The sequence below is a fragment of the Ornithorhynchus anatinus genome, chromosome 17 (genome assembly GCF_004115215.2).
Source record: "Ornithorhynchus anatinus isolate Pmale09 chromosome 17, mOrnAna1.pri.v4, whole genome shotgun sequence".
NCBI lineage: Eukaryota > Metazoa > Chordata > Mammalia > Monotremata > Ornithorhynchidae > Ornithorhynchus > Ornithorhynchus anatinus.
In genome coordinates this window covers 6,034,065-6,046,790 of record NC_041744.1, presented here as the reverse complement: position 1 = coordinate 6,046,790, position 12,726 = coordinate 6,034,065, and the positions used below count along the sequence as shown (strand labels likewise).

Below are 12,726 nucleotides of genomic sequence, written 5' to 3'. Positions count from 1 at the left end.
TTTGGGATGGCTAGCCTGGTGCTGAGAGAGGGCAGGAGTTCCCACGAGGCCCCCCGGATTCCCCTTTCTTTCTGGGAAAGTGAGATGTTCGGGCAGAGGGTTCCACATACATGTGAGACCGATCAGAGTAGGTATTTTATCCCCATTTAAAGTTGTGCCCTTCTCAGGCACAGAGCGGTTAAGTGACTTGCTCATGGTCACGTAGCACTCGAATGGCAAAGCTGGGAGTAGAACCCAGGTCTTCCGCCTCCCAAATCCATGTTCTTTGCTTGCTCTAATGCGTCTCTTCGGCTCTGTCTCCAAGTAGCTTCCTCTTGTCTCTCTGGCATTTGTGAACCCCAAGTGAGACAGGAACTGTGCTTGAACTGATTATCTTTCATCTACCCTAGTGTTTAGTAGTATAGTGCTTGGCACATAGTAAGTGCTTAACAAAAAGCACCATTATTATCATTATTATTATTATTATTATTATTATGTGTCGAGGGGAATGAAGCAAAATTGCACATGGGGCTTCTCGGGTCTGGAGAGGGCAAGGGTGCCCGCCCACCCCCTCCCAACCTCAAGTACAGGTAGAGACCAGGATCAGGGGCCCCCAGAGGTCCAGCTGTGGCCGCTCGGGAGCCGTCCTCTAGCTGCAAGCACACGTGGCCAGCGGGTGCTGCCTAGATCATCTGATCCGCCTCCAGCAGGGCGTTAGAAAGAATCCAGAGAGTCCTAGGACTGGGGATCCTCGCACTGTGTCTCGTGTGGTAAAAGCCCCTTGTCTTCAGGGCCGACGACTTCACTTTGCCCACCGAGTGGAGACGATAAAACTTAAACCCCTGCCACAGGAGATCTCGGTAGTTCTTGCCAGGCCCAGGAGCAGAGCGGAAGGACAGGGATAGGCCGCCCTCAACCTCTACTGACTCCAGACCAGCCGGCACGGCCACAACTGAGCTGTACGAATCTAACGAGGCCCTCCCCGGCTCCCTACTCCCCCCCCCCCCCCCCCCCCCCCCCCCCCCCCCGGCCCTTGGGAGGACCCCCGCCTGTGTCGCAGAAGCAGCTGGAAACCTAAAATAATTGGTGCTGACTGCAGAGTGGGTAAAGCCCTGGGCTGCCAGCAGCAAAGGGGAGTCAGGACAGACCTCCCAGCAGAAAGGCAAAGTGAGGGTTTTTTAAGTGTACGAAATGAAAATTTATCGTTTGTTCCCCGGCTCTCTCGGTCTCAACCCGCCTGCCCACCTGTGAGCCCAGCGGCGGGGAGAGGGCAGAATATCGGTCTCCTTCGAAAGGGAACGGTTTCCCAGCCACTTTCCTCTTTTGTCACCTGGACCAAGCGGCTGAGTGTGGAAGGCGGAGGTGGAGGGCTGGGGGGCAGGAGCCAGCCACCGTGGCCGGGGGTGTCCGCTCCTCATTTTGAGTCGGGGATGGGGGACGTGGGGGGATAGCAGGGTGGCGGGACGGCACCTTCGTTGATGGGGCTTCCCAAGCCCGGTGATAGAAAACTCAGCCTGGCTTTGTGGTTTCAGAAGTGAATCCATGGGGGCCAGTATACACTTGATAAAATTGGAGTTGAGTATTCTTCCTCCAGGTGAGTGCTGCAGAGGTCTTCATCACCCTCAAAACTCATGCCGATAATACCACGGTACGATTAATGCCTGGTTCTCCCTTCTACTTAGACTGGGAGCCCCGTATGGGGCGAGGACCGTGTCCAACCTGATGATTTTTGTATCTACCCCAGTGATTAGAACAGTGCTTGATACATAGTAAGCACCTAAAAAACACAACAGTAATAATGGTAATCATAGATGCTTAACCATATTAATAATGATAATAAATTGTTTTGTAAATTCTCAAGATATTAACCCCCTGACAAGAGACCTGCTTTTCCCATCTCTCTGGGGTTTTGGTTTTTTTTTGGTTGCTGTTCTTATGGTATTTAAGTGCTTACTCTATGCCAGGCACTGTACTAAGCACTGAGGTAGATACAAGCTAATCAGGTTGAACACAGCCCATGTCCCACATGGGGCTCATAGTCTTAATCCTCATTTTATAGATGAGGTAACTGAGGCACCGAAAAGTGAAGTGATTTGCCCAAGGTCATAGAGCAGAGACAGGATTAGAAGCCAGCTCCTTCTGACTCCCAGGCCTGTGCTCTATCCCGTAAGCCACGCTGTTTCCCACCCAACACCTAAGCTCTCTGTGCCTTTGTGACCCCGCTGGGGTGGTGGGGCACTGTGGAGGAAGCACAGGCATTAGCAGAAGGAGATTGGCAGGGATCCATTGCCTCTCTTGTACTCCACCAGTCGCTTAGTTTAGTGCTCCACTAGGAGTAAGCACTCAACGAATACCCTTGATCGATTGACTTTGGTGACCCGGTGCCAAGACACTAACTACCGTGCATCGTGGCCTCTCCCAGTGGTCTCCAGCGACAGCGAAAGTGACTCGGAACCGAGCTCGTCCAGTCCGGATGATAAGCGTTCCTCCCGAAGGAACAAGGACTCCAAGAGCGATACTCCCCACGGGGAATCGGGTAAGAAGGGGAATGGGGAGCCGGGGCAGCGGGCAGGGACTCCCGAGGACCACATTCTTCAGCAGCTTCTCCTCCCCGTCATCCCTCCCTCCCGATCAGGGTGACCGAGACCATCAGATCCCAACCTGGCTGACCCTCGCTCCCAACTGGACAAGCCGGTGGTGCTGGGTTTGAGTCCGGGGACAGAGTTTAGGATGCTTCCGGAGGGAGCGCCTACTTAGATCCCCTCGCACGTTCCAAAAGCTTCCCCCTCGAGCCCCAACCCGTCCTGGACGTGCCAAGGGGCCGAAGGACCCGCGTTAGGAGGGGGCGTCACCAGCCCGGGCGTTCCGTGCCACCTCCCATAAAGCCCCTCTCCGGAAGGGTCCATTTAGATCCCCACTTTTGAAAGGGAACCCAGAAGTCATCGCCGCTACGGCGGCCGTGGCGGCTGGGAAGAGGAGGAGGTAGTGGCGGCCCAGCCTCTTCCTCCTCTGCGGTGGGAGCCAACGTCGTGGCTAAACTAACCGCCGCCCACGGAGTTTCCTAGACGGTTTCTGGTGGAACCCCTGTGACGGGTTTCCAGCCATCCGAGAAACCTCCGGGATGCAGCCTGTCCTGGCATCAGATCCGCCTCCGCCGCACAAGCCGTGGCAGCCGGGATGAGGGCGGAGGCTGTGTGAGTGCCCGCTGGCCCCCCCCAGGCAGGCGGTGCCGGGTGTGAATGCGTGAGTCTGTCGCCCCCTGAAGGCCCCGCTCCCTTCCGCCTCAAGCTCCCAAAAACATGGTCCCTTGATGCTGGGGACCAGGAGGACGGTCTTCCCGGGCGACTGTGCCAGCCCACAGCGGCGGGAGCCTACGTGGGCAGGGCAGCGGGTGAAGCCAGATGGGTCTTGGGTGTTTGGGCAGGTCTGAACGTCAAGACCCCGAGGGCGGCAGGAAGCGGAGCGTCGGGCGCCGCCTACCCCGAGAGCCGGACCGGCCGGGCGGGCCCCGAGCCCGGGGGAGGCCACGGCGCAGCAGATGGTGGGACTGGGGACCCACAGGGGCACGCCTCGGACAGGGATGGCGGCAGGAAGGCTCCCGGTGAGTATCGCCGAACCCTTCCCTCCCCCTCCTCGCTCCGTTCCCTCCACCCTGTCACCGTTGGCCAGTCCTTCGGGTCTCCTCCTTCCCTTTCCTGGGCTGGGGAGAGAAACCATCCCAGGTGGGCAGATGGGCAGGCCCAAGCCCTACTCTTCACATCACCCCGTCGGAACCACCACCGGTTTCTAAGTTCCCGCCTCCTCCCTTGGTGATGATGACGATGGTGTTTGGTGAGCGCTTACTATGTGCCGAGCACTGTTCTAAGCACTGGGGTGGACACGAGGTTATCAGGTTGTCCTTAGTGGTTCCTCCCCTTAGAGGGTGATGCTTATCATCAAGCCAGACTGGCTGCAATTCCCCTCACACGTTGAATTGTGATTGAATCGTGAATTGAACTGGAGGGGGATCTCTTCCAGCTAGAGAGGAGAACCGCAAGCAGAGGGTAGTGCAAGGCAGCTTGCCCCGACAAGCGTGTGCCACCATCCGGATCCCAGGGCGATGGGGGCACTAACCTGAAGGAATCCACCTGACCTCTCAAGGTCAGCAAGAGGGAAGAGGACCGGCTCCGGGCCAGGACGGCGGGCCAGGGGTTGGTTCGGGATGGAGGCCACGAAGCCGGTCGTCGGAGCGTTGGGGATGTCTGCAGCTGGGCTCGTCGTTCCTATTCTTGGCTGGGAATGCCACATACTCTGGGGATTCTGTTCGCGCAAGCCGACGCGGGCTGTGGAAGAATCTCCAGCCAAGCCTCTCCTGCTCCCCTTAGTTCTGGGCCTGGATTTCTTCCCTTAGCAGTAGTTATTGAGCATCTTCTGTGGGGGGGGCACCATACTATGTGCTCGGGAGCATACGGTAAAGTTATAAGCACAGTCCCTGCCCTCAAGGAGCGTACAATCTAGCGGAGGACACAGACCCTAAAATAAATGGCAAATAAGAGGCAGTAGAGAATGGAAACATGGATATAATGGGAGGGTCCCAGTCAGGGGAGAGACAGGGAAGTCCAGGGCTCCACAACCCGCCGGGGCAGGTTGCAAACGAGACGTTTCGTGACTGAATGAGCACAATACTACGAATCAGGACCCTCCGCCTGTTGGTTTCTCCCCTGCTCCCTCCCCCTCATCCCCCCTCATCCCCCCTCGCCCCTTGGGAGAATTAGAAGGGGGATGGGAATTAAATTTGTTTTCTTTATCGGAGTAGGAATCATGATAAAATATTTACACATGTTCCACGTCGGGGCCCTGAGTTTAATTACTGCACCGAGCATCTCAGAAGGCACAAGAACACAGCCCCAGGAAGAATAAATTACTTACCTGAGGGAAATTTAATAATGGGAGAGGCCCAGCGGAAACTTGCCATTTATCAAATTGAATTGTCTTCACAAAGCCACACTCGGGGTGCCCACTCGGGGAAAGAGGGGGGCATGAAGCAGAGGGAGTTTGCGCTACTGACAGCAGGAAGGGGCTGAGGGGTGGGTTTAACAGCTGGCAAAGCGATAATTTTATCAGGGAATTCTTCGGCTCCTTTGGAGTCGGGCTTTGAGGTTGGGCAGGCGGGAAGGGAGGGGGCCCGCGCCTGGCAAACGAGAGTAGATTTCCTGTTGAGCCTCTTCCCCCCACCACCACCCCCCTGCTGCCAACTCACTTCAGGCGCAGCTCATGTCTTCTCCAGGTCCTTGTCATTTCTGGCCTAAGGCAGCAAGCCCTGCTGGCGTGAACATGCAGAAGGGATCTGTCTTCTGCTGCTGGGAAAAAGGTCGGGTGGGGGTGGCGGGAGGGGAGGGACGTGTCTGGGTGTCTGCTGGGCGAGGAGGAACCGTACAGTAACCCGGAGGGGAGGGGTAGTGGAACAGAAGGCCAACTGGGAGGCCGCGTGGGCACAAATCTGCAGATCCGAAGGTCGGGTCGGGCTCCTCGAACCTGAAATGTTGGGTGGCCGGGATCACCTGTCTCCCTCCCTGACCCCAGGCTTGGCCTCACCCTCCTGCACACCTGAGGGGCCGGCCTGGTCCTCCGACCTCTGAAGCGCAGGGTGTCCGATTGGGTTATCCCCAACGTCCTCGGCACCCCGACACTCCAATTTTCTTAAACCTGACATCCGGCTTAGGGACCATGTTCTGACAGGGCCCACACTCTGTCGGTCAGTAACGTTCGGACAGGAGATCCCTCCCCATCTCGGCCAAATGATGGTGTCCACATCTGGGGAACCTGAGGTTTGGAGCTCTGCTGATTTCTGACCGAAGTTTTAGTAGCAGATCCCCAAATCTTTGCCCCTGGTGGGAGGGCGGTGTCTGCTAATTCCCTGGGGCCCCATCCTTTAGGTTCTTATTAATTAATAATGGTATGTGTTAAGAACTTACTATGTGCCAAGCACTGGGTAGATATAAGTTAATCAGGTTGGGCACAGTCCGTGTCCCACATTGGGCTCACAGCCCAAGTGGGAGGGAGACAGGTATTGAATCCCCATTTTACGAGGGAGGAAACTTGAGGCCCATGGACTGTGATAGGTCCATTCTGTCAGGGTGAACTGGTTTCTGTGAATAGCCAGCATGATCTGATGTAACTTTTGTCCACCATGGGAAAGAAACTCTATTAAGTGCCCAGCGGAGGTGCAGAAACAACTCGGGATACTGCAGGGGGTTGGAAACCCAGACTCTGCCCTTGAGGGTTTCCTTTATAACGGAGGAGACCCGAAAATACAAACTACCACAAACAAAAAATACCTGCGATAGAAGAGACAATTTAAGAAAACCTATAGAAGAATAAAAAGATGAAAGTGTTTAAGCATGTAACTTTCTGATCTGCTAAGGGGTTACTGGAGCGATTAAAAAGAGAAAACGGAGCTGATCTAGTCAGACAGGAAAGGCGGGAACTGGAGACGGCTGGGGTGGGCTGGCGGTGACAGTCCTTGCTGAAGTCAGTGGACACTACACTTGCAAGGAGCCAGGGAAACAGCACAGGCCTGGGAGGGAGTCGGGGACCCTGGGTTCTAATCCCAGATCTGCCTCCTGCTCCTGTGTAACCTAGGGTAAGTCACTTCCCTTCTCTGGGCTTCATATTTGCTCTTTTTATTTCTAATGGTATTTGTTAAATGCTTACTTTGTGCCAGGCACTGTTTTAAGTGCTGGGGTAGATACAAGATTAATCAGATGGACACAGTCCATATCCCATATCCCACATTGGGCTCACGCTCTTAAGCCCCATTTTGCAAATGAGGTAACTGAGGCATAGAAAAGTGAAGCAACTTGCCTAAGGTCCCACAGCAGACAAGTGGCAGAGCTGGGATTAGAACTCAGGTCCTTCTAACAACGCCCAATTCCCAGTCCCCTGCTTTATCCACTAGACCATGATGCTTCTCATCTGTAAACTGGGGATTAGAATACCCGTTTTCCTTTCCTTTTCCCCCTTAGACTGTGAGCCCCATGTGGAAAAGGGACCATGCGTGACCTGATTATCTTGTATCTCTTCCGGCACTTAGTATAATGAATGGCATATTCATAGACCTTAACAAATACCACATCATCATCATTATTATTATTATTATCTCTGTCTTCCCCTTCCTCTATGAGAGCACAGCCTGAATCCTGCTTGCTTTCCCCAAATTGCCAGTCATGCCTGTACCTCCCCTCCCCCCAACTCCTCCATCCTTCCCCTCCGTTCCTTCACCTTCTCTCGCTCGCTCGCTCACTCTCTCTCCCCCACCCTTTAAATGGGGCTCGGATGCTGACAGAGCTCAAGGTAATAAGACTCTTCTCTATAATTATCCTTTTTTTTTTACCCAAGCTTTAGAATGTTTTTTGGGTGAGGAAAATATAAAAATGGATTAAATGAACCCCTTTGTCAGTTTCTTATTCTCTTTCTCTTCCCTTTTTGTCTTTTTAAGGCAAGAGACGCCCACAGACAGGTCCAAGTTGCTGATGGAAGCCCAAAACCCGCCTCAACCCGGCAGTCTGGACGTTAGTGTTAACCTGGACACAATTTTGAGAGTCCCAGACTGGAACTTTTGCGCTCTGGGCACTGAGCCAGAATTATTGGACAGACTGTGTGTCATCAGAAACCGGGGACCAGGACCCCTCCCGTTACAAGATAAATAGGTTGGATCTGACAGAGGACAACTCCCGGAAGAATGCTTTTTGCCTCTTCCCATTCCAGCCTCCCTCAAAGATTTCTCTGGATCAGTGAATATTGATCCATGGTATCTGAGCACTTACTGTGTGCAGAGCACTGTACTAAGAGCTTGGATGGGGGGCCCTTGTCACTGAGGGTGATGAAGTGTTTTGAATTTGAAGCTTCAGGGCAGGACATCTAAGTGTGTGGTTGGGGTAACTGAGGATTGACCAAGGTTTGTGGAAAATGAAATGGAGTTGTCAATACGGTGGCCTTCCTCCTGAGGGGATTCTAGGTAATGAATCCCCTCTCCCGGGCTTGTCTGAGCGAGGTCTTCCCCAGCCAGGCATCCCCCAGCCTTCAGGGTTATCCTCAGCTATTCCCCAGCCTTCTCTCCTGTCCTGAGATTCAGACCGTCCTTTGGCTTTCTCTTCCATGTGTCCTCAGGGCACGGAGGAGGTGACCCTTCTCAGAACCACTCAGTTGGGACTGATCTGTCTACATGGGTGATGTCTGTGAGTGGACATTGACAAAACACCAGCTTATAGATTTTCTCTTCTGCGAGGGAAAAAAAAACCCATCAAAGCACTGACTTTCCTAGAGCCTCCCCAAAGCTTGGGGAAAACAGCAGGAACCTCACCAAAGAAACCCCAGGGAAACCAAAGGAGGTATCAATGCAGAATTTGCCAGACCTTTTCATAGCAATTTCAACCTTTCCTCAGCAAACTCAATTGAGCAAAGCAGACCGCTCCTGCTGCTGCCAGAACGGCAAGCGGCCCTGTGTTTTCAGGCTTGCTCTTTGTTCTCTCTACCTGACTTCTTATCTCCTTTACTTTGTAGAGTTCCAGTGTAGTCACCCTTCCTCAGGGAGGATGGAGAGTCAGAATTGAGTCTGTACGCACTGTAAAATCACCTCTGTGTCCTGAACAGCAAACCTACATTTTTACCCCCTGGCTAGCTAATCTCTTCTCACTCCCCAGTCGAGGTGCTTTGTATGGTTCCTGAAATACTTCATTTTTCTTTGGGGCATTTCACCTGTCTTACGTACATGTAAATACTTAATTCCCAATGGCCAGCCAGTGGTTCTGGAAAAGCGTTTGCTAGAAAGGGGCATTTCATCGTTGATTGTGTTAAAATATCAATACTCACATTGGTCTTCTTGTTTGGTTACCATCGGCCTGCTCCTCCCGTAGACTGAAAATCCTCTGTCTTATCGAGAAGGGAGCAGCCCCCAGGCTGCGAGGACTTGCTGTTTCAACAGGGTGTAAGGTACGTAATAGTGTAAAGCAGTGTGGCCTAGTGGAAAGAACTTGGGCCCGGGAGTCAGAGGATCTGGCTTCTAATCCCGGCTCTGCTGCCTGTCTCCCGAGTGACCTTAGGCAAGTCTCTTCACTTCTCTGTGACTGTTTTCTCATCTGCAAGATGAGGGTTCAATACCTATTTTTTCCTCTTAATTAGATTCTGAGCCCCATGTGGGACCTCGTACCTGCCCCCGGCACTTAGTACAGGGCTTAACACACAGTAAGCCCTTGATAAATACCTTTTTTTTAATATAAAGGCCTTTTTTTAGTTGGGGAAGACTACTTTTATGCCAGACATTGGTGTAGGTAAAGGTAATCAGATCGGACCCAGTCCCTGCCCCACCTGGGGCTCACGATCCAAGTGGCCATCAGGTATCGTCTCCCCATTTTACAACTGAGGAAATCGAGGCACACAGAGGTTAACTGACTTGCCCAGGGTTCCACAGACCAGTGGCAGAGCTGGGATTAGAACCAGGGTCTCCTGACTCAGATACTTTTCCACTCGGCCAACACTGCCGGGGCTTTGTGAGCAGTCAGATGGGTCCTGGAGGCATCACCCTTTTCTGGGGTTTTTTAAATTTCATTTTTTTAATGTGTTAATTGAATACTATGTGTCAAACACTTTTCTAAGCCCCGGGGTACTTACAAGTTAATTAGGTTGGACACAGTCCCTGTCCCGCATGGGGCTCACAGTCAGCTGTGAAGAGAGGAGCCTGCTGGACCTTCCCCCTCATCCTTCAGAAGATCAGGAATCGGGATTCCCCGAGCAAACGAGTCCTTTCAAAACATGCTGAAAGGTATCGGTATTTTTTCCACTTAGTAAAACCTATTTTCTCGCTTTTGTGTTTTAAGGTCATAAATAGCATCTGTATCTGTTTTTCCTTTAAGTCATTACATGAATTGCCTCTCAGATCTTTCTTCGCCTACGGGTTCAGGGCTGTCACTTTCTGGAGAATGAAGTTGCTTTTCTTAAAGACGCCTGTCAAGCTCTCTGCCACCTCCCCCTCTTCTTCTCTCTGCTTTATGACAACAAACACGACCGTCAAACCGGCAGGAATTTTTGGCTAAAAGCCAATCCCGAGTGTCGAAGTGGCCCTGTGCTCTCTGTGTCAATAGCCGGGACTGCCTTTGATGCATTGTGGATGTCTGCAGCCCTGGCTCACAAGGGTGGCGAAATCACTCTGAACCAGGATCTGGAGGAGAAAGGCTCGATCAGTCAATCAATCAATCAATCAGTCACTGGTATTTGAGCACTTATTGTGTGCACAGCACTGTACACACTAAGTACTTAGAAGAGTAAAACAGTTGGTACACACCTTCCCTGTCCACAATGAGCTTGCGGTCTAGAGGGGGAAACTGGAGCTGTGTGACCTGGGACAAGTCACTTAACTTCTGTTCCTCAGTTACCTCATCTGTAAAAGGGGGATTAAGACCGTGATCCCCATGTGGGACATAGACCGGGTCCAACCTGATTAGGTTGTATCTACCCCAGTGCTTAGTACAGTGCCTGGCACATAGTAAATGTTTAACAAATACCCCCGCCCCAAGCCCCAGATGTGTTGTTGAAAATGGAGCTGTTTGCTGGACTGCTGGTGTAATCAGAGGCTCATTTCTGTCCAAGATTCAGCTTCATCAGTTTCTGCACAAGCCTTCATACCCCTTAAAGGGATTTGGTTGCTGAAAGGGTGGGGGAAACTTAAAAATCCCATTCTCCTTTTCGGTATATTCTTCCCTCCCTCACCCCAACCCCCTCTACATGTTAACTGAAATTGCAGAAATGGGGTCTTATGTTTTTCTGTTCAGAGAGTATCTCTTGTTTTTGCCACTGTGCCTGTCACACATGAGGTGGGCTTTTCTGTGGATTATACCCGAGTGTAAATGCAGTCTGACACTCTCCAGCCCTGCCTGCCCAGCTTCAGACTTTTTGAGGCTCTGAAGATCTATATAAAGCTTTTCCAATAATTTTTGATGGATGATGTCTCTCTCCCCCCATCCCCCTGCTGCCGCCCCCAACACACGAGAGAGGGTGACATTTAGAAATGTCTTTTGTTTGGAAGACATTAATCACCTCTTAAAGTCAGTTTTGTTTATGAGTAAACGGAGTTTAACTCCTTCATTCCTGCAGGTCAGATGAGCGATCAGCCCCGTAATGAGGTCTTGCCTGCTTTGCGTAATGTTCAGTGGACAGACTGAGGTCGCAGCCGACTCTTGGTATTTAATGATTTTAAGAAAACGCTATTTAGTCTTCGGCTTGGCAACTGCCAGAAGACCTTAGCTCCCCAGTTGGGTTCTAAAGAAACAGTCTCTTATCCCTTAGCACTAGTAAATCATGTGTGGAGATGCGCCGGCTGTGTTTTTGTCTTTCATATTCTTTTATTACTTATTTTTCATTTCTTTTTTGTGTCTATGTATCCCCCCTCATTGGACTGTAAACTCCTTGAAGGCAGGGACTGGATCTTTTACTGTGCTCCTCCAAGCGCTTAATAGAGAACCCTGTAAAGAGTCATATCAGTTAGTCTGCACAGTGTTTCTATGATACTATGCCTGGGGAGGGCATAGGCAGACTGCCTTGATTGGCACAGACCTTTCGTTTTAAAACTAGCCTCAACCCCGACTGCCTGCCCCCGAATAATAATAATTGCTGTATTTGTTAAGCGATTACTGTGTTCCAAACACTAAGCATTGGGGTAGATACAAAATAATTAGGTTGTACAGAGTCCCCGTCCCACATAGGGCTCGCTAAGTAGGAGGGAGGCAGGTGTTGAATCTCCATTTGACAGGTGAGGAAACTGAGGCCCAGAGAAGTTAAGTGACTTGCTCAAGGTCACACAGCAGGCAAGCGGCATAAATGGAATTAGAACCTAGGTCTTCTGACTCTTAGGCCAATGTTCTTCCCACTAGAACACGCTGCTTCCAACTGGGCTAAACACTTGGGCCTTGGGTCAGCAGGTCCGCTCCAGGACTCTCAGCAACAAACAACTGTGGTCTCTCTGTAACCCAGCACTGCTTTTAGGCTGTGAGCACCCAGGCCCTGCCATTCCCCATGGGCAGCAGATCCCGTGACCCCTGGCAAACTGGTGTATGCAGACCTGCTCCAAAGATTGAAATAGCTAGACTACCTGCTTCCCTGGTAGTTCACTCTTTAAACTGGGCCAAGTTCAGGGCTACGTTGGAAAGTCATTCGTCCGGCTTTATACTGGAAGACCAGCTCTAACCTCCGCCTCAGAATAAAGTACCAAATGCTTTTTATGCCTGAATTTTTATTGTAAAGGCCCAGCCTCTTATTGCCCACATAGGGCTTACTGTCTAAGCAGGTGGGAGGCAGGTTTTGAATCATTTGACAGATGAGGAAACTGAGTCCCAGAGAAGTTAAGTGACTTGCTCAAGCTCACGCAGCAGATGAATCGTGGAGCCGGGATTAGAACCCACGTTTTCTGACTCCCAGGCCTGTGCTCTTTCCACAGAGCCAAACTGCGCCATGGATCCGGTGCCCAATGTCACATCCACAGGGCATTCTAATCCAAAGGCTCTGGAACGTGGGGCAAGGAAGAGACGTCCTCACACCATGCCATTCCCCACTTGCCAGGGCCACAAAGAGCTCCAGAATTGGGTGGAATTAGCGTTCTTCCACAGAATGGGTTCTTATCCCAGCTCCACCACTAGTTGCTGCGTGGCCGTGGACAAGTCACTTAACTTCTCTGAGCCCCAGTTACCTTATCTGTAAAATGGGGGATTAATACCACGA

At 51.7% G+C, this 12,726-nt stretch overlaps 1 protein-coding gene across 5 annotated transcripts in view; it reads left to right on the top strand.

The window, feature by feature from the left end:
• Window positions 1–8,709, top strand: part of RPH3AL (rabphilin 3A like (without C2 domains)) — an 86,562-nt gene extending 77,853 nt beyond the window's left edge. For 3 of the 5 annotated variants that reach the window (XM_039914486.1, XM_007664547.4, XM_007664548.4), the window contains 3 exons: window positions 2,402–2,515; window positions 3,404–3,580; window positions 3,997–4,531. In XM_039914486.1, coding sequence (XP_039770420.1) covers window positions 2,402–2,515; window positions 3,404–3,580; window positions 3,997–4,091 — 386 coding nt within the window. In that variant the 3' untranslated portion in view covers window positions 4,092–4,531. Of the gene's footprint in view, window positions 1–2,401; window positions 2,516–3,403; window positions 3,581–3,996; window positions 4,532–7,456 lie in introns of those variants that run through there. The other 2 variants (XM_007664545.3, XM_007664546.3) reach the window with 2 other exon arrangements.
• Window positions 8,710–12,726: the final 4,017 nt, after the last annotated feature.